This window comes from Ascidia mentula, chromosome 5 (genome assembly GCF_947561715.1).
Source record: "Ascidia mentula chromosome 5, kaAscMent1.1, whole genome shotgun sequence".
NCBI classification, from domain to species: domain Eukaryota; kingdom Metazoa; phylum Chordata; class Ascidiacea; order Phlebobranchia; family Ascidiidae; genus Ascidia; species Ascidia mentula.
Genome location: NC_138570.1, coordinates 4,745,418 through 4,764,029, shown reverse-complemented (window position 1 = coordinate 4,764,029; position 18,612 = coordinate 4,745,418). Strand labels below are relative to the sequence as shown.

Below are 18,612 nucleotides of genomic sequence, written 5' to 3'. Positions count from 1 at the left end.
AAAGCAATCAAGAATCAGATGCTGGATCAAGTACAGGTAAAAAAAAAAATAGTACTATGAAAAACGTGAAAATTTTTCCTACAGTGGAATTGAAACAGCAGACGTAGAAAACCTTCTGGAGGCTGTGCTCTGTAATTGTGTTGTTGTAGGTCATCTGCACGTAGTTGACAAGTACAAAGGACAGAAATTAGATTTCACTGATGCAACTGTCGACGCCAAAAATATTGGGGACGAGGCCATCGTTTATCATTATATTTTCATACATTATATTTTCATTATTGAATCCGCTTGTGTCTAACATAGGTTCTATGCAACAGGTGTTCCACCAACTACTCGAAAGCCACAAGACGAGAAAAACAGGCAAGAAACTGAAGATGAAATAAGTAAGACGATTGATGTTTGGTCTCAGTATTTACATTGATCTAGTTAATGTGTCAAAAAGTTAATGTATTGATAAATTTATGCAAAGTAGTAGCTTATTGACTCCTGATATTTTGATACTGATCAGCAGGCTGTGTTCACTTTTAAAATATACTTCTTTTTTCAAAAGCAATTAATTTTAATGCAGATTTTTAGCTATCTCTGAAGTAGAAAAAACACTTACTTTACTCTTGCAGGAGAAAATACAGATGGTAATCAACCTGAAAAAACCTCTGTCTCTGAGAGTAGTTCGGAACAAGCTCCCACTACAGGTACGAGCATTATCGCGTCGGGTTATAATAATATCGTTGATATAAAGCTGCCACTGTTGTTTTCACACATCTTCGAAGCAAAAACAGTTCCTGTAGTTGCCCACAGTGGAATTACGTTTACTCATGTCTCGCCATAATTGCTTAGATTTTTGGACCAAAGACTTTCCTTAAAACAGCTGTATGCATAACAATGTTTTATGGTACCAATGTCCAAAAATATCTATTTGAAGTTTATACATTTCTGCAGGTTCTCGAAATGAGCGGTTAAAAGATCAACAAAACAGACCAAATAGTTCAAAATCTGCAAATCGTCGTAAGTAGTTACCCTAATTAAAGTCATACAATTGCTAAAAGCACTTTACACAAACAGCAGCAGTTCCTGTAGTTGCCCACAGTGGAATTACGTTTACTTATGTGTCTCGACATAAGTGCTTAGGTTTGGGGACCAAAGACATTTCCTAAAACAGCAGTTTTTTCTTTGTGCGAAATTAAAAAAAATATTTGATTTTTGGGTGAAAGTGTCTCATGAAATTTTCTTGGTGAAACTTTTTATACACATCATCCACTGTCGTAAATTCCTTGATCTCGGGCCAATAAATAATGAACGAACTTAAGCAGTTTTTATGCTGAAAATTGCTTCTCGGACCAAAAAGTATAACAAAACTTTTCATACCGCATCGGGATTCGAACCCAGGATATCCTGGACACCAATCCCGATCAGGTTTTCTTTAATCCCGTTTCATTACTTGTTTTTTTTACTTGTTTTTTACCTCACCGGGATTTGAACCCAGGTTATCCTTCGCCGCCCTGCAAAGGAAAAATGCATCCGTAGGTTTTATGCTGTGGTCAGACCAATTGCAGTTGGCGAAAGCGAAACGCAGCGAAGCTTTCATTTGATTTGCAGTAACAAACGTTTAATTTGTGTAACTACTACGACATTTCGATGAACTGATGTTTTCTGGACAATTTTCATGGGATCTTCTGTATCATTCAAAACAGCTGCATGCATAATTATGTTTTATGGTACCAATGTCCAAAAAATCTATTCAAAGATTGTTCATTTCTTCAGGTTCTCGAAACGAGCGGTTAAAAGGTCAACAAAACACACCAAATAGTTCAAAACCTGCAAAACGTCGTAAGTAGTTACCCTAATTAAAGTCATACAATCGCTAAAAACACTTTACACAAACAGCAGCAGTTCCTGTAGTTGCCCACAGTGCAATTACGTTTACTCATGTTGCGCCATAAGTGCTTAGATTTTGGGACCAAAGACATTCCTCAAAAAACAGCTGCATGCATAATTATGTTTTATGGTACCAATGCCCAAAAAATCTATTCAAAGTTTGTACATTTCTGCAGGTTCTCGAAATGAGCGGTTAAAAGATCAACAAAACAGACCAAATAGTTCAAAACCTGCACAACGTCGTAAGTAGTTACCCTAATTAAAGTCATACAATCACAAAAAACACTTTGCACAAACAGCAGCATTTCCTGTAGTTGCCCACAGTGGAATTACGTTTACTCATGTGTCTCGACATAAGTGCTTAGGTTTGGGGACCAAAGACATTTCCTAAAACAGCAGTTTTTTCTTTGTGCGAATTTAAAAAAATATTTGATTTTTGGGTGAAAGTGTCTCATGAAATTTTCTTGGTGAAACTTTTTATACACATCATCCACTGTCGTAAATTCCTTGATCTCGGGCCAATAAATAATGAACGAACTTAAGCAGTTTTTAAGCTGAAAATTGCTTCTCGGACCAAAAAATATAACAAAACTTTCCATACCGCATCGGGATTCGAACCCAGGATATCCTAGACACCAATCCCGATCAGGTTTTCTTTAATCCCGTTTCTTTACTTGTTTTTTTTACTTGTTTTTTACCTCACCGGGATTTGAACCCAGGTTTTCCTTCGCCGCCCTGCAAAGGAAAAATGCATCCGTAGGTTTTATGCTGTGGTCAGACCAATTGCAGTTGGCGAAAGCGAAACGCAGCGAAGCTTTCATTTGATTTGCAGTAACAAACGTTTAATTTGTGTAACTACTACGACATTTCGATGAACTGATGTTTTCTGGACAATTTTCATGGGATCTTCTGTATCATTTAAAACAGCTGCATGCATTATTATGTTTTATGGTACCAATGTCCAAAAAATCTATTCAAAGTTTGTACATTTCTTCAGGTTCTCGAAACGAGCGGTTAAAAGGTCAACAAAACAGATCAAATAGTTCAAAACCTGCAAAACGTCGTAAGTATTTACCCTAATTAATGTCATACAATAGCTAAAAACACTTTACACAAACAGCAGCTGCACCTCAGAAAGTAAATGAGACTAAGAGGAAAAGAGTCAGGAAAAGCAATCAGGAATCAGATGCTGGATCAAGTTCAGGTGAAAAAATAATAGTACTATAAAAAACGAAAAAATTTTTCTACAGTGGAATTAAAACAGCAGACGTAGAAAACCTTCTGGAGGCTGTGCTCTGTAATTGTGTTGTTGTAGGTCATCTGCACGTAGTTGACAAGTACAAACGACAAAAATTAGATTTCACTGATGCAACTGTCGACGCCAAAAATATTGGGGACGAGGCCATCGTTTATCATTATATTTTCATGATTGAATCCGTTGTATCTAACATAGGTTCTATACAACAGGTGTTCCACCAACTACTCGAAAGCCACAAGACGAGAAAAACAGGCAAGAAACTGAAGATGAAATAAGTAAGACGATTGATGTTTGGTCTCAGTATTTGCATGGATCTAGTTAAAGTGTCAAAAAGTTCATGTATTGATATATTTATGCAAAGTAGTAGCTTATTGACTCCTGATATGATGATACTGATCAGCAGGCTGTGTTCACTTTAAAAATATACCCCTTTTCCTAAAACCAATTAATTTTAATGCAGATTTATAGCTATCTCTGAAGTAGAAAAAACACTTACTTTACTCCTATAGAAGAAAATACAGATGGGGGTCAACCTGAAAATATCCCTGTCTCTGAGAGTACTTCATACCAAGCTCCCACTGCAGGTCAAACATCACCGCGTCGGGTTAAAATAATATCGTAAAAAATAAAGCTGCCACTGTTGTTTTCACACATCTTCGAGGCAAAAACAGTTCGTGTAGTTACCCACAGTGGAATTACGTTTACTCATGTCTCGCCATAAGTGCTTAGATTTGGGGACCAAAGACATTCCTTAAAACAGCTGTTTTCCGGGATTGACCCCAGGTCATCCTTCGCCGCCCTGCAAAAGAAAAATGATTTTGCGACACCTAGCGGTGGGCTAACAAGCACCTGTAGGTTTTATGCTGTGGTCAGACCAATTGCAGTTGGCGAAAGCGAAACGCAGCGGAGCTCTCATTTGAGTTGCAGTAGCAAATGTTTGTCTCGTTTTTGTGATTTTAAAACTTAGCAGGATTGTTGACGTTAACTTCTTTTTCCTTGTATGTTTACTAACGATTTTTCTAATGTATTTTGGTATTTAGGTCAGGGAAGACATAATGAAAGTAGGGAGGAAGACAGGTAAGATAATTGAACAGTTAAAATGTGATGGTCCCAACCAAACATTTCGCTAGAGTTGCGTATGTCTGTAACACAACTCTTCAAATCATCCGCTTATACAGAGTAATTCACAGTGGGGTAAAACACCAATGGTAATTTAAGTACGATCAGTGATTTGCACATATAGTGTACGCTGTTTCTGCCTATATAACGTATTAGCAGTGCAGATGATGAAAAATCGATTTTTACTCCCACAAAGTGTAAAAACCTGTTGTCTGGCTAGTCTTAATCGACCAGACTCAGTCAAGACTTGCACTAATGAGACCTTGTAGCTTGAATATAAGCTCAATATTAAACTTGTTCTTTGAATCTCGCAGGGAAGAAAGTAAAAGTGGGAATTCTACAAGATGGTGCAACCTTTTGTAAAACTGTTTGCATTTCTGTCTAGGCTGTCGTAGCTCTCCAACAAAACATTTACTACTATATGTAATCAATGTTCTAAATATCAATAAAATCAATGATTATTTGGAAGTTTTTTGAAAATGCTTTATTTTCAACCTATTGGAGAATTGTATGGCAACATTGTCTTGCATAGCAATGTCTAAAATCATGACACTAACAATAATTAAAAAAAACTTGACAACTGAATTTTGAAAATTGTTTGAAACTGTTATAATTACTAATCGCAGTAAACGATAAATTCCAGTGCCTAAATCAACAATGTACAGCAAATAATTACTAACAAATCAGCTGACTGCAATTTGAAACTTTCAGTTAATTTCACTAAAATCAGCAGACTGCTATTTGAAACTTTCACTAATTTTCACACAATTTGAAACTTAATACTTAATTACTAATCCCTTGCTATTTGTCAAAATTTGAAGCCAGCCTATGGCAAAGTGAGATAATTGTTAACACAGCGACAGATTGAAAACTGGATACAAAAATTACTAATTGAGTTTATGCCCATTGTTGGCAATTGCGGCTACTGGTACATCGGAGTTGCAATAAGTACAAGTGCCCACAGGTTGACAAGTCTTGGCGAGATTACCCAAGGCACATGAACCACATCGCCAGTAAAAATTTCAGACGGGTTTCATGAGCAGGATAACACGGGTTCGAATCCTGGTGTAGTAAAACGTAACAGGCGGTAAAAATGAACGTTGGTGTATTAGTTTAAATTTATATATTATACAATTATTTTTACTGCGACAATGACGCTTGTATCAGGTTTTGTGGAAAACACTGCCATTATTTCTGAAATTGCCGCTTATTCAACATGTAAGTTCTTCACATAAGTAGCGCGGCATTAAGTCACGATTGACCAACCAACAAAAACGTTCTTGTCTGTTGTTTAACTGTCATGTTTGACAATAAATGCGGGTTTAAGTAGAGTTAGCATTTAATATAACACTGCTTTGCGCTTTGCTTTAATATGGTAAGTCGAACAATTTTTTCGAGCGCAACAAATATTGAAACAGTTTAGAAGCAACACGAGAAGGGGAACCAGAACAACAACTATATGTGTGCTTACTTGACAAAGACTAGGGCCTAAATATCAAGAAAGCTTTACATGGTTAAGTTTGCAGTTTTCCATCCAAATAGTTTTAAAGGTAAAAAGATCATGTTACCGTCCGTTACCCAGTAGCTAAACATGTGAAGCAAAGCGTGAAGTATTTGTGAACTGCTTTGCGCTAGCCTTCAGTACCAGTTGACTGTACAGTTGTAGTAACCCGATTTTCAGGTACAGATTTAGACTTACAGTAACACAGGACTTTTTCACTTGTGCAGCTTTAATAATTGGTATTTGAAAAAGTACTTTATAATAATAAGTTCAATTGCATTATTCCCGTATTTTTGTTTTGTCAGTTTATAGTTCGTAACTTTTTACTTCTTGGTAAAATGGCGACACCGCCCAATAACCAACAAGGTAATTATATACACACATAAGTCATTTTGGTTTTATAATTTTGTTGAGTAAATAGGGTTAATAATAGGGTATTTGTCTTTATCAGTGATCTTATATATCTTCCAGTCTACATTCAATAGTGAATTTACATGGTTTGTGTATAGGACAAAAACAAAGCAAATTTAACTTCCAAGGTCCAATTCAAGCGGGAAGCATCGGTGACAAAAACAATGTGAATATGGGTAATTATCACTTGAATTTAATTATATACGTTGTTGCCAAATGTAACGCATATTAACTTACTTTGTTTTGTTGTGATTTGGTTCGATGCTAATAACTTTTTTTTGTAAATTTAGTACCACCCCAACGCGAGACAAATGAAAGACGTGAGAGAACGGAGGACAAAAATGATGCCAGAGATGGTACTGCAAATATTACGCAAATAGTAGTATTACTAATTTTTGAAAAATGTCAAAAGTATAACTAACCATCTTCGTATAAGTAAGTGCAATTGGTAGTGATTGTATTAGTACACAATGTACAGCCAGCTGGCTCAAACGTAAGACTATAGCCTACTTACTTGAAACTTAAACTTGCAACTTCGGTATTAAGTATGTGAATTTGTTTATAAAATAACAAACAGTTTCTCGTCTTATCAATGATTTCTAATACTGTGGTTATGTTCCTGTAATTTCATGACGGATAAATCATTTTGTTCGAAACACAGTTTGTTGTTAAACTAAAAGTAATGCACTTAAAGTACTTCAGGTATTCTCATATATCTTGTTGCTCCATTTCTACGATGTATGTTCCGGTTGCATTAAGTAAACGGGGGATTATATTATTTTAGAAAAACAACAAAGAAATCAACGGCCACGAAATATGCAAAAGGAAACCAAAAGCATGGAGCCTATGGACGAAACTTAAATTATGTTCTCTAATTTCCATTATTAAACAACAAATTCTTTACTGCTTTTATCTGCACCAAACAAGTAATTGCAAAGAACAGACCTGATGTTACGACAGTTCATTTCTACGGTTAATTTTCGCATGTAAATACATTTGTTTGCAATTACTTTTCTAATTTTTATTGTAAAACTATGGTTTGTTTTGTTGCATTAAGTAACGGATGCTTTTATATGGATAGATGAATAAAATTTCAGCCACAAGAGGTCAGAGTGCAGCTATATTTGACATGGAAATCATAATATGTTTTTGAGTGCGTCGCCACTTTATAAAAGTCGGGAGACACTGCGTTATATTTATTTGCTTTATTAATGGTAACAAATTTATCAGGTTGGGCGTAAACATAGTTAAAGCACAGCACAAATACATACAATTTGACATGCATGTCGTAAGTCACAACAACACTATTTGACGATCTGCGTGTTTTTTTATGTATAACACCAAATAACAGCCATCTGTGGTATGTTGTGTTGCAAACCTTTCATACACCATGGTTTAAATCTTCTCGTTAAATTTAAGTCGAATATAGACGCTGAAGGAATACGGCATTTTGGTGCAGAAAATAAATATCGACGTTTTTCGTGTGTCGAAACATAACGCCGGAATGTGTCGCCATTCACTTGGTTTCTTGAGAATAAATACTCGTACATTTCGGCTTTTTAGTTACACTATAGCAAAAGTTGCAACAGCAAGTTCTAATTAAACGAGGAAGTTAAGATAGTTGTAACATATGTGCTCGGTCAACGTTTATTTCCGCGAATTAAAATAAAATAAAGTAATGTGCATATTTTGTGTACAGCGGGTGATGCTGGCTATAGGACACAAAAATCCTTTATCAACCACCAGTACCACTGATTTCCAGGAAGCAGACATTACGCTAGTTTCAAAAGAAAACAAACACAATAATTCCAAAATGAGGCACAGAAAAAAAGTACAAGAAATAATTGCAAAAAAATAAAGAAAGCATCATAATTGCTGAATAAAGCAAAGTAATTTTGAAAAAAAAAAAGCACAAATAATTGCATTGGCGAATCGTTGTGAAAACTCACTTTGCGAAAAAGAAATCATCAGTTTAAAATACAGCCTGAAGCGAAAGTAATTTTCTTATCCAGTATAATCAAATAATTAGCAGTTGATGTAAAGTAGGGTTGGAGGCAACAAGTACAATAAGGCAATAATGAAGTAAACACAGTAAATAGTCCCTAAAGCATGAATTTCGTAATCAAAACAAAAACAAGTTGAACAAGACCACGTGGAAATTACAGGAAATGAGGTTGTATAACAAAGGCATCCTTGGCCAACAATGAAATAACCCCTCTTTTAAAACTATGTAAGCTGTACTTTTTAATTTGTTCTGGTAGGTGATTCCAAACAATAACTGAGAAATAATTTAATGATTTTTGACAGGTGGTTGTGCGCACACTGGGGAGGTGTAGAGCTGTTGTTGTGGCGGAACGTGTGTTGTGGTGATGGACTTGTTTGATACGCAAATATTTGTCTTTAAAAACTGACGGCAAGGTATGGTTGAAATATTTAAAGGCAAACATAGAGATTTGTAAGATGTGCATTTTTTTAAGAGGCAATATTTTGAGTTGATGAAACAAGGGCCCATGATGTGCCCTGTAAGGGCTGTTTGGCATTATTTTTATGATTCTGTTTTGTTGGGATAAAACTGGTTGTAAGTATGTGGAGGGTGCAAAACCCCAAATTAACAGTCCGTAAAGCAAATGAGGATGAACTAAAGTGAAATAAACTGCACGAAGCGTTGATTTATTTACATAATTTTTCAGCTTAGCATAGCTCCTGCAGACTGTGCCAACTTTTTTGCAACTTTTGTTGTATGATTTTGCCATGTTAGATTATTATCTATAGTTATACCAAGATACTGCACATTGGATATTTGTGTGAGAGGACTCCCATTTACAAGCACCTGAACAGTTGACCAGTTGTAATTCTTGTTTTTTGTGAAAATTATGAAATTTGTTTTTTTACAGTTTAATGATAATTTATTAGCACAAAGCCATTGGTGTATGCGGTTCATTTGTAAATTAGCTTCTTGGCTTAATTTTGCTGGGTCTGAGTTTGATAACCAAAGACAGGTGTCATCAGCGAATATGGTTGAGTGCATGGAGGTGACGTCCGGTATTTCATTTATGTAAATAATGAAAAGCAATGGCCCCAGGATGCTGTCTTGAGGAATTCCATATAATACGTCTTTTAATGTGGATTGCTCCGAGTTTATTGTGGTATATTGACTGCGGCCCTGTAGGTAGTTTTTGAAGAAATGAAACACCTTACATCGAAAACCGTAGCTTTGTAACCTTGTAACCTTTTGACCACAAAGTTAAAAAAAGAAACGAAACTTTATATTTCCCACTGGAAACAACGAAAACATTTTTGCTAATTTCAAATTTGTTTACTCAGGGCCACAACACATGCACTGGTGACTCATACGGTGGGTCAAAGTATAATTTTTCTGGTGCAACAGTTCACGCTGCAAACGTTGGTGACCATGGGACTGTAAATCAGGGTAATCCAATTTTACGTTCATGTAAAATTGGCTACGGTCAAGTTTTTTTAATATTGGATTGTATATTGTTTCGATGAACTGACGTTCTCTCAATAATTTCCTTTGGATCTGCTGTATCAATTAAACAGTTGATGTACAATTGTGAAAAAATCACACAAATCAACTCTACACTCTAGGCCAACCTAATACATTTAAGTCAAACACAACCTTGCAGGCAAAGACGTTGACATTATAAAGTTTAAGTTTATTTATATTCCGCAGGACCCCAAAATATTAAATACGAAAAGGTTGGTGTTGTGGGAAACGTTGAAAATGCAGGCAAGTAGAAAAGCTGTGTACCTGATGTTGGTTAAATAGTCCAATTAAAATTTGCTAAACGTCCTTAGTTTTGTATAATCCATGCCAGCGTTTTTGTTATTGAGCACGAAATGTATGCTAAAAGATAAACTATTTCTAAAATTAAATAATTTGGTATGCAGGTGGCATCAATTTTTCGTAAGGAAAACAAAACGATCATACTCTACCTTTGACATCTGTAATTTTTACACCAATTACACCTTGTTTACTGCAGCGTAGTATGCTTTGCGAATAAAAACAAATTATCAGATGTTTGATTGATTTTTCCGCCTGCCCAACTTCTCAGTAAACACAAAGAATAATTTACCAAGTTGACAGTGAAACATTCCTCGTTGCAACGTGCATGTGTATTTAGTAAAAAACACTTACGTTAGACGATCAGTTGGTATTCGTTGTGTGTTTGTTTGATAAAGTTGTTGTAAGATTTGTCCTAATGCAAAAAGTACTTCTATAAAATAAAATCCATACATCGACAGGTCGAAAAATAGATAAAAATTAATTCATGCTAATGGTTGGCAATGACCGCTGATGGCACCCCGGAGTTGCAGTAAGTGCAAGTTGCCTCAACAATACAGTCAAGTTCTGGCAAAGATTATTCAAGACACATGAACCATCATTCAAATAGAAATCTTATACTGGATTATATCATATTATTGTGTTCATTCTGTGTAACTTCATTACTTCAAATATGGGAAGTTAAAAATATGCATCTGAACCTCTAAAATACAAAACAGGAGAAAAGTGTTGTGTCAAATCGTATTGTGGAAAATACTGCCAGGAATTCTGAAATTGCCGTTTATGCAATATGCAATAGCTCCATACACAAAGCAAGTAAAAATAAACAGTTATGGGAACATATCATATTGACAGCCAATTTGCTTGCTAAAATAATAAAGAACACAAAGCGAGGTATAGCTGCATAGATAATGGAGTCACGGTTGACCTACGAGTTAAAAATCCTTTTTGGGGGTTCACATGCATTTTCGACGAAGAATGCTGGCTGTTGACTATATTTGCTGTATTCTTCATTCGCTTACCACGTTACTCATTTCAAGCAAAGTTTTCGTAACTGCCATTCTTTCGGTGACAGCATTCCAAGAGATATATTCAAAATCAAAAGGTTTTTGTCATTGGGTTTAGTGTAGGTTTGAATACATGGGAAAAACAACGCTCAGGCTAAAATGAGAACTTGCTTACGTCATATCAGTCGTATGTGGGTCTACTTTTACTAAATAAACTGATGAAAAAAACATCTTTCGTATGCTTGAACAATAATTATACACCACGTCTGCTAACTTTAATGACAACACTTTTCACAGGTGGAAGAGACACAAAAATTAAACAGCCTTTTCACGAAACCATTTAATATTTCTGTGTGCAGTATACAAGACCAGCAAGTTAAAAAAAAATGAACTTGCAAGGTGCGAATATCAGTGCAAGGTCGGTTGTGGGAGTCCAAGGGGTCGTGAACATGGGTAAGTTAAAATTATTTAGTGATGTTCCATCAGATTAAGTGAACTGTCTAATGATGCCCAAATTTAAATAGAACGCGACAAAGAAATTTTTGTTTCCAAAACTCAAAGTAAAATTGTCCTTAAATTTTATACAACTGTACTTAAACCTAAAAGCAACAAGTTAACAGGTGAGGTCGTTGATTCGTCAGAGTAACACTAACCCTGTTTACATGGCCAAGTCGACTTGAGCATCAAGTCGACTCGTGACCGGGTCACGTGATTTTCAAATTCGACGCGCGAAAACGACGAATTTACAGGCTTTTAAGTCAGCTTAAGTTAAGCGGTCTCGGGCTGACAGGCTGTAAATTCAGACTCTGTACTAAATAAATTATCAATATTTCTAATCTAAGCATGCAGAGAAAAGTTATTGGCAGTTAGTTTACGCAAATGCTTGCTGCAAATTGGTCCTTGATTATAATGTGAGTTTACTTTTCCTGATATAATAGATGATTTAACTAAAAAGCCTGCTGCAACCCATATTTTTTTAATTTCTGATTAAACTAAAAGGCTGCATTTTCCTGGAATGTGTTCACAACAACACCATGGTAAGAGTATTCCGCAAGTGAAAATTTCATGTTTAGTAGTATTAATTATCTCTGTCCTTCTTCACAGGATCCTTTTCAGAAGCTGTCTAATCCCGTAATCCCATGTACAATTGAGTGTCAGAAAAGACTGAATGGAATGTTTCATACCAGCCCAATGTTAATTAATTTGAAACAAATATACAGAAGATGTGATAGTTACATAACATAAACTTGTGTCATGGCATTCTTGTCATATTTGTTTTTTTTTACAAACAGAAAAGGTTTACATAAGCCTGCTTTTGTATTTTATGGTTGATTGTTGTTCACATAATCCTTGCATAAATAAGATGCAGTAGCCTAAATATGAATAAACAACCACTTTGCATTGACTTGTTATATTATAGCACATCCAGCAGCAAATGAAAACAGTTAACACAAGTGCATTCTTCTTTCAAACAAGTGTCAGCATTCCTGCAATGCATTTGTTTCCTTCAGGTCTCCAAAATGCAACTTAGGTCCTCAAAACGAATGCTGCTTGTTTGTATCTTGATGCTTGTACAATTCAGTTAACACTTGCGTAGTATTTATCAAAATTAACTCGAGTAAGCACATCCTTCTCGCCCCTGCAGCATAGAGCATACTCACGTAGTTGTACTAGAACTAGTTTATTACTTTTAAGGTTTATTGTAAACAGCAAACCCTCAACGCACAACCTCATAAACAAATTACCTAGTCCTAACTTCTTCGCGGCACTTGTCGCAACTGGGTTTAAGCTGACTTAATCGCTTAAGCTGTCCAGTAAACCACTCTCCGCGTTAGATCGAAGGCCGAGACGGCTTAAGACGCTTGCCTTTTTCTCTTCGCCGAAAACGAGAGAGTCGGATCGGCGAGTCAGCTTCGAAGCCGTCTTAAACCGTCATGTAAACGGGGTTACTGTAACTAGAAACCTTTTGTACAATACTCGCTTCGTTTGTGAATAAAATGGCACTGCTCTCTTGACTGCGAAAGATCATGTTACTGTCCTTTACCCAGTAGCTGACTGTGTGAAGCAAATCGTGACGTATTTGTGAAGTGCTTTGCGCTAGACCTTAGCACCAGTTGACTGTACAGTTGTAGTAACCCGATTTCAAGGTACATATTTTGACTTACAGTAACACAGGATTTCTTTGCTTATATTACTTTAAAAATGCATGTAATCACTTTACAGTGCGAACAACATCCAAAAATGTAAAAGTTGTATTTTGAAACTTGAGAGAAGAAAGGCACAAAGCTGTCACAGGTTTTGGTGGGGTTGATGTTTAAGCTAGTAAAAGTTGATGGTTTCCTTAAAAATCTGGCCTCAAATTGGACAAAACCAAACTCACAAATCTTTGTCTTTAAACTAACTAGGAAAGGAGTCGCTGTTTGTTAAATCAATCACAATAAAGTATATGCACACCGGTAAGCTGTTTGTACTTTGTGGTTTACTACCGTCAAGTTTGGCCGTAATCACCGTTTGCAGGGTAATAATTGACAACAAATTCTTCGCATCCAATTATCAACCTTTGTCATGTCAACCGCGAGGTAATTTTAGAGCTTTGAATACAGCGAGGACGCACCCACTGCTGTTAGTAGCTTGCTTATGTCGCGGTGAAAGAGGAACTCAAAACAAAACGTAAACCTCATGACAGGATTTCACAAGTCATGCGTTGGGTGATTTTTGTCAGTTGCGCTGGCTTAAAACTAAAGGCAGTTGCAGCTTAAAGTTGAAATTGGTGGGCCTTTAACTTTGGGAAATTTAGTAATTAGCTGGGAAAAGGGTCTCCTTTGCTAAATCAATCACAATAAAGTAGGCACACCAGTAAAAAGTCGTATATGTTCTCTGGTTTAACCGCCAAGTTTGGCCTTAATTTCCGGTAACGATCAATTTACAACAAATATTCCGCATCTTCTTTATTCTAATTATCAACCTTTGTCATGTCATCCGATCTGCGCCGTTATAAGCAACATACAAAAACGAGAAATGGAAGTTTTGTAAGTGTATTCAGTGTTGACGCGAGGAGATTTAGAACTTTGGGTACAGCGGGGTGCAACGACTATACTGTTGATCAGTAGCTTGCTTACGTCACGGAACTCAAACCAATTCCTAAAACTATCAACATGGTTTCACAAGTCACATGTGGGCAACTTTTGTCAGGTGTGGCTTGAAACAAAAAGCTCTATTTAGCTCAGAGATTAAATGACATTAGGTTAATTTACAAGTTGTTTATTGTTGCCAGCATTACAAGTACACCATTACAATTGGTCGCTACTAGATTTATACGTTTATTTGGTGATCTGTAAATTTTTTTTGGCACAATGTCTGTCCACAACAGTTTCAGTAACTGCAATTTTAACGGGAAGACTGAGATAACCGAAGCACAAGGAGATATGCACATCGACAAATCCACAAAAGGTAGTCAACCTGTACAAACCAACTATTTCTTAGAAACTTATTGCAAATACTTGTGTTCAGTATACAAGGATAGCAAGGTGCAACAAGTGAACTTGGAAGGTTCGAAAATCAGTGAAGGAACAGACGTGGAAGCGCAAGGGGACGTTTACATGGGTGAGTTAAAGAGTTTGAATGCGATAGTTTTGCAGTTTGTATCACTGGTAAATGGGACGAAATAAAACGTTCTATTTCCCTCCGCAAACGATGATATCATTTTTTCTGATTGCAACTTTGTTTACTCAGGGCCACAGCACATTGGTGACTCGTGCGGTGGATCACAATATAATTTTTCTGGTGCAACAGTTAACGCTGCAAACGTTGGTGAACACGGAACTGTGAATCAGGGTAATCCACTTTTACGTACATGTAAAACTGGCTAAGGTCAACTTCTGTGTTAATTTTACCAAAATTTCTTCTGTTTTTTCACCATTACTTGAATATTGGATTGTATATTGTTTCGATGAACTGACGTTCTCACAATAATTTTCACGGAATTTGCTGTATCATTTAAACAGCTGCATGCACAATTGTGGAAACATCACACAAATCAACTCCACACTCTAGGCCAAACTAATATAATTTATGTCAAACACCACGTTGCTGGTAAAGACGTTGACATTGTAAAGTTTGTTGGAAAATGGTGGCAACTTTATTAATGGTTGGTTTCGTTTCCAACTTCATCGGGCAATCGTCAGTAAGCTACGTAGTTATTATGTAGATAGCGGTCCAGTAGTAACTTTTACTGTTTCGTGTTTGTTGTTAGTGCGAGGTATACAATGATACTTAATGAGTTGCAACGTTTGCTTTAAGCACCAGAAAGGTAAGTTGTTATAAATTGAAATGTGGTCGTGTGAAGTGTGACGTCATTGAGGAGATATGACTTCCTCGAATTGATTTGTGCAGTTTTATCTCTGCACGATCCAACATAACAAAAATAAATGTTTCACCAACATTGGAAGCAAGGAGGGGTTGAATATATGACTTGCTAGGTGGCTACATTGGATATGAATTCAAAGACGTGCATGTATATTTTCATTCTCTTTGGACATTATATTATGGTTGTGTTAACAGTGGTCATTATAATGTGGGCGGCAGTTTTTCTCAAGCTATGACTTACTAGTCATGGAAACGTATATTTCAAGCTTTCATATTCTATGAAACAAATATATATTTCGTCCAAAAATATGTTGAAAGGCTAACATTTGTTTGTTTTAACCTTAACTTTTGAAGCATAATCCTTGCGTCTATTAAAAATAGATCAGTTTTCTTAGTTGCTTGGCTTAAAATCGTAAAACGAATAGGTGTTTTGATGCGCCGTTTCGTATGGATTCCAGTTTTGTACACAACAGCTTGACAAGCTGTCATTTGCTTGTTTTACTTATTTTTTTAAATTTTGCAACATCATAGTAACATCTACTTAAAATTGAAGTGTGCAAACCGTTTTTGTTTTAAAGACCTTTGCTTTTAAGTGAAAAACGAATAGTCGCCTAGTCGTAGCTGGTTCGCAAACAGGTTGACAGGCTGTGATTTGTTTGTTTTGAGTTAAATATTATTAAAATTTTTCAACATGATAATACGATTTGGTTCAAATTGGACTGTGTCAACCGTTTTCTTCAAAGTGCTTTGGCTTTTCATTGCGAAAAAAATAGGTGTTTCGAGGCGCCGATCGTGTAAGGTCCCGCAGGTCATGACCGGTTTGCATAGATTTTCACAGGATGTTATTTGCTTGTTTTTTTGTTGAATTTTAATCACATTGTGCAACACGATATTACCGTCTATACAAAACTGAATTGTGTAAACAGTTTTCTTCTAAGTACTTTGGCTTTGATTTGAGAAACGAATAAGCGTTGCAACGGGCTGATTTGTATGGAGTCCTGCTGGTCATGACCGGTTTGCAAAGAGGTTGACAAGCAGTCATTTGCTTATTTTTAATTAAATTTTAATAAAATTTTGCAACATGATAAAATCGTCTATTTAAAATTATACTTGTGAAAACCGGAAGCAAATTCACAAAACGTTCGTTTTTTCCCGCACTTCTCAGTTGGGCGACCTGCCTTACAACACGAAAGCACTTTCTGCGTTTTCTGATACCTGCGTTATTAGGATACAGTGATTAGATAGTATAAAGTTTTGGGCTTGCGCACCAGTGTGACTTTTATGCCATAGCTTTATCAGAAAAGTAGTGGTTGAATGCCCAGTGTCCTTAGTTAAAACGTACCATGGGTGAGGCCTACGCTGCAGAGTGATCCTGCATGGTATTCGAAATTAGGCGTGACTTAATTTCGCAGTGTTTTCGTTTTCGTACTTTCAACTTCAAATGAATTTACAGCTCATTGTCTTAGTTACATTTCAAAACCAGGCCTGTGTTTCCTTTCAGAACAAACACATACACAAATTTTGTCGCTGTTGTTATATAGATGCAGCTGATCACGGACAAAAGGCCAAACAGAGAAACAAAGCTTCCAAAGAGAAATCAAGCAAATCAGATTTGGATCAAAGAAAAAAAAAGAGCGTTACCTTGGTAAGAAGATATTATAATGTCATGTTAGCTTGCATAGCACTGACCACGTGTTATGGCAACAGAAACAGAGGTACAGATCAATTACGACGACAATAGGACCCAGAGGAGGAAAAATTGATGTTAGCGGTTGCAAACTTTCAATTCCTTCTGCCGCCTTAGATAAAGATGTAAAGTTAAAAGTTGATACATACTATGAAGATGATGACCTCACACCTACAATAGTGTGTAAACCAGATGGGTTGCACTTTAAAAAGCCTGTTGAAATGACTCTTCCCACCTGCTATCGAACACACAAGAAAGTTGATATTGAGGTAATGAGGAACAAAGTTTGAATATTTTTTAGGGATGTCACATTTGAAAGTTAAAAACACTAGTTTTAAGTCAAACTGTAATAATGAATCTCACGTAATGTTCTAATATAAAAAATATCCTTTCAAATTTTCCAAACATCAAAAAACGTCTTTAAAGAAATGTTCACCGTTACAGGTCTGGAAAAGATAGTAGGTTGACAAGCTGCATCACAAATTTAATGTATTTTGTAGATTTTGACCGCAGAATCAAATACTGACTTTTCTCTGCTGAAAAAAAGTGAAATGGAACCCGGACAAAGTTTGTTTAAATTTGAAGTTGAACATTTTACTAAGTATAACAAATAAAGTGTCATAGTATAACGGTAATTTCAAAATGAAATTATTGTACAGATTCAAGATTACAGCCGGACTATCTGATCGGCCAATAATGAATAAAAAAAAAACATTTGCTTTGGTTGTTTCTCGAGGAGCAGAAGAACCAACTGAAATTGTCGCCACCATTACGATTTGCGATGAGCTACCAGGAGACAAGAGCGATCCTGGTGAAATTATCAACACTTCATTTTTTGTCCAGTAAGCGACATAGGGAGTTATTTTTGGCGATTACATATTTTTTTGTTCAGACATGCAGATCAAAATCTACACTTAAATTTAACAAGCGATGAAATTGATTTCGATCGAAGAGTGATGAAATTCAACGAAGTTTGGAATAAATCATTAATTCAAAGAAGGTGTGTCCTAAGAAGTCGAAAAAAAGAAAGCCTGGTTGACAGAAAACTCAGCATCACTTTATCATCAGAACAAAAGAAAACAGAGATCCTGAATAAAACGGTCTTTCTTACAAAACAAAAGATCACAGGTAAAAATTCTTTACACGCTACAAATTTAAAATACCCACGTGCTTATTATTTGTGTTTCTCATCCAGCACACCGTAGAATACAAGTTGCACTTAAACTAATACATGTTGTATACATTGTTCTACAGGTGGGCAATGGTTTCTGAGATTCCTGCCTAATTTGATATTATTGCTTACAGTTATTGCTTACAGTTTGTTCAAGTTAAACAAAGCGCATTAACATGGTAAAATATTGAGTTAGAGGAAGTTTGATTGGTCGCTACTAGCTTTGAACGTTTATTTGGTGATCTGTAAGGTTTTCTTCGCACCATGTTTGCCTACAACAATTTTAGTAACTGCATTTTTGAAGGTAACAATGAGATAAACGAAGCACAAGGAGATATGCACATCCACAAATCCACGAAAGGTAGTCGACCTGTACAAACCAACCATTCCTTAGAAACTTATTGGTATTTCTGTGT

The 18,612-nt window shown here is 36.1% G+C and overlaps 1 protein-coding gene and 1 long non-coding RNA gene across 16 annotated transcripts in view; both read left to right on the top strand.

Annotated features, from left to right (window-relative positions):
• Window positions 1-18,612, top strand: part of LOC145901515 (uncharacterized) — a 43,717-nt gene that overhangs the window by 19,880 nt on the left and 5,225 nt on the right. For all 15 annotated transcript variants that reach the window (XR_014402533.1, XR_014402534.1, XR_014402532.1 and 12 more), the window contains 9 exons: window positions 2,996-3,079; window positions 14,484-14,576; window positions 14,706-14,807; window positions 16,880-16,983; window positions 17,046-17,294; window positions 17,526-17,626; window positions 17,685-17,867; window positions 17,918-18,153; window positions 18,501-18,557. Coding sequence is in view for 11 of the 15 variants with exons in the window: in XM_082989219.1 (XP_082845345.1) it covers window positions 2,996-3,079; window positions 14,484-14,576; window positions 14,706-14,807; window positions 16,880-16,983; window positions 17,046-17,294; window positions 17,526-17,626; window positions 17,685-17,867; window positions 17,918-18,153; window positions 18,501-18,557 (1,209 nt within the window). In the remaining 4 variants the exon portion in view is untranslated. The remainder of the gene's footprint in view (window positions 1-2,995; window positions 3,080-14,483; window positions 14,577-14,705; window positions 14,808-16,879; window positions 16,984-17,045; window positions 17,295-17,525; window positions 17,627-17,684; window positions 17,868-17,917; window positions 18,154-18,500; window positions 18,558-18,612) is intronic.
• Window positions 6,063-7,085, top strand: LOC145901527 (uncharacterized). Its single transcript, XR_014402541.1, has 4 exons — window positions 6,063-6,119; window positions 6,263-6,340; window positions 6,455-6,520; window positions 6,949-7,085. It is a non-coding gene; the product is annotated as an uncharacterized LOC145901527 (long non-coding RNA).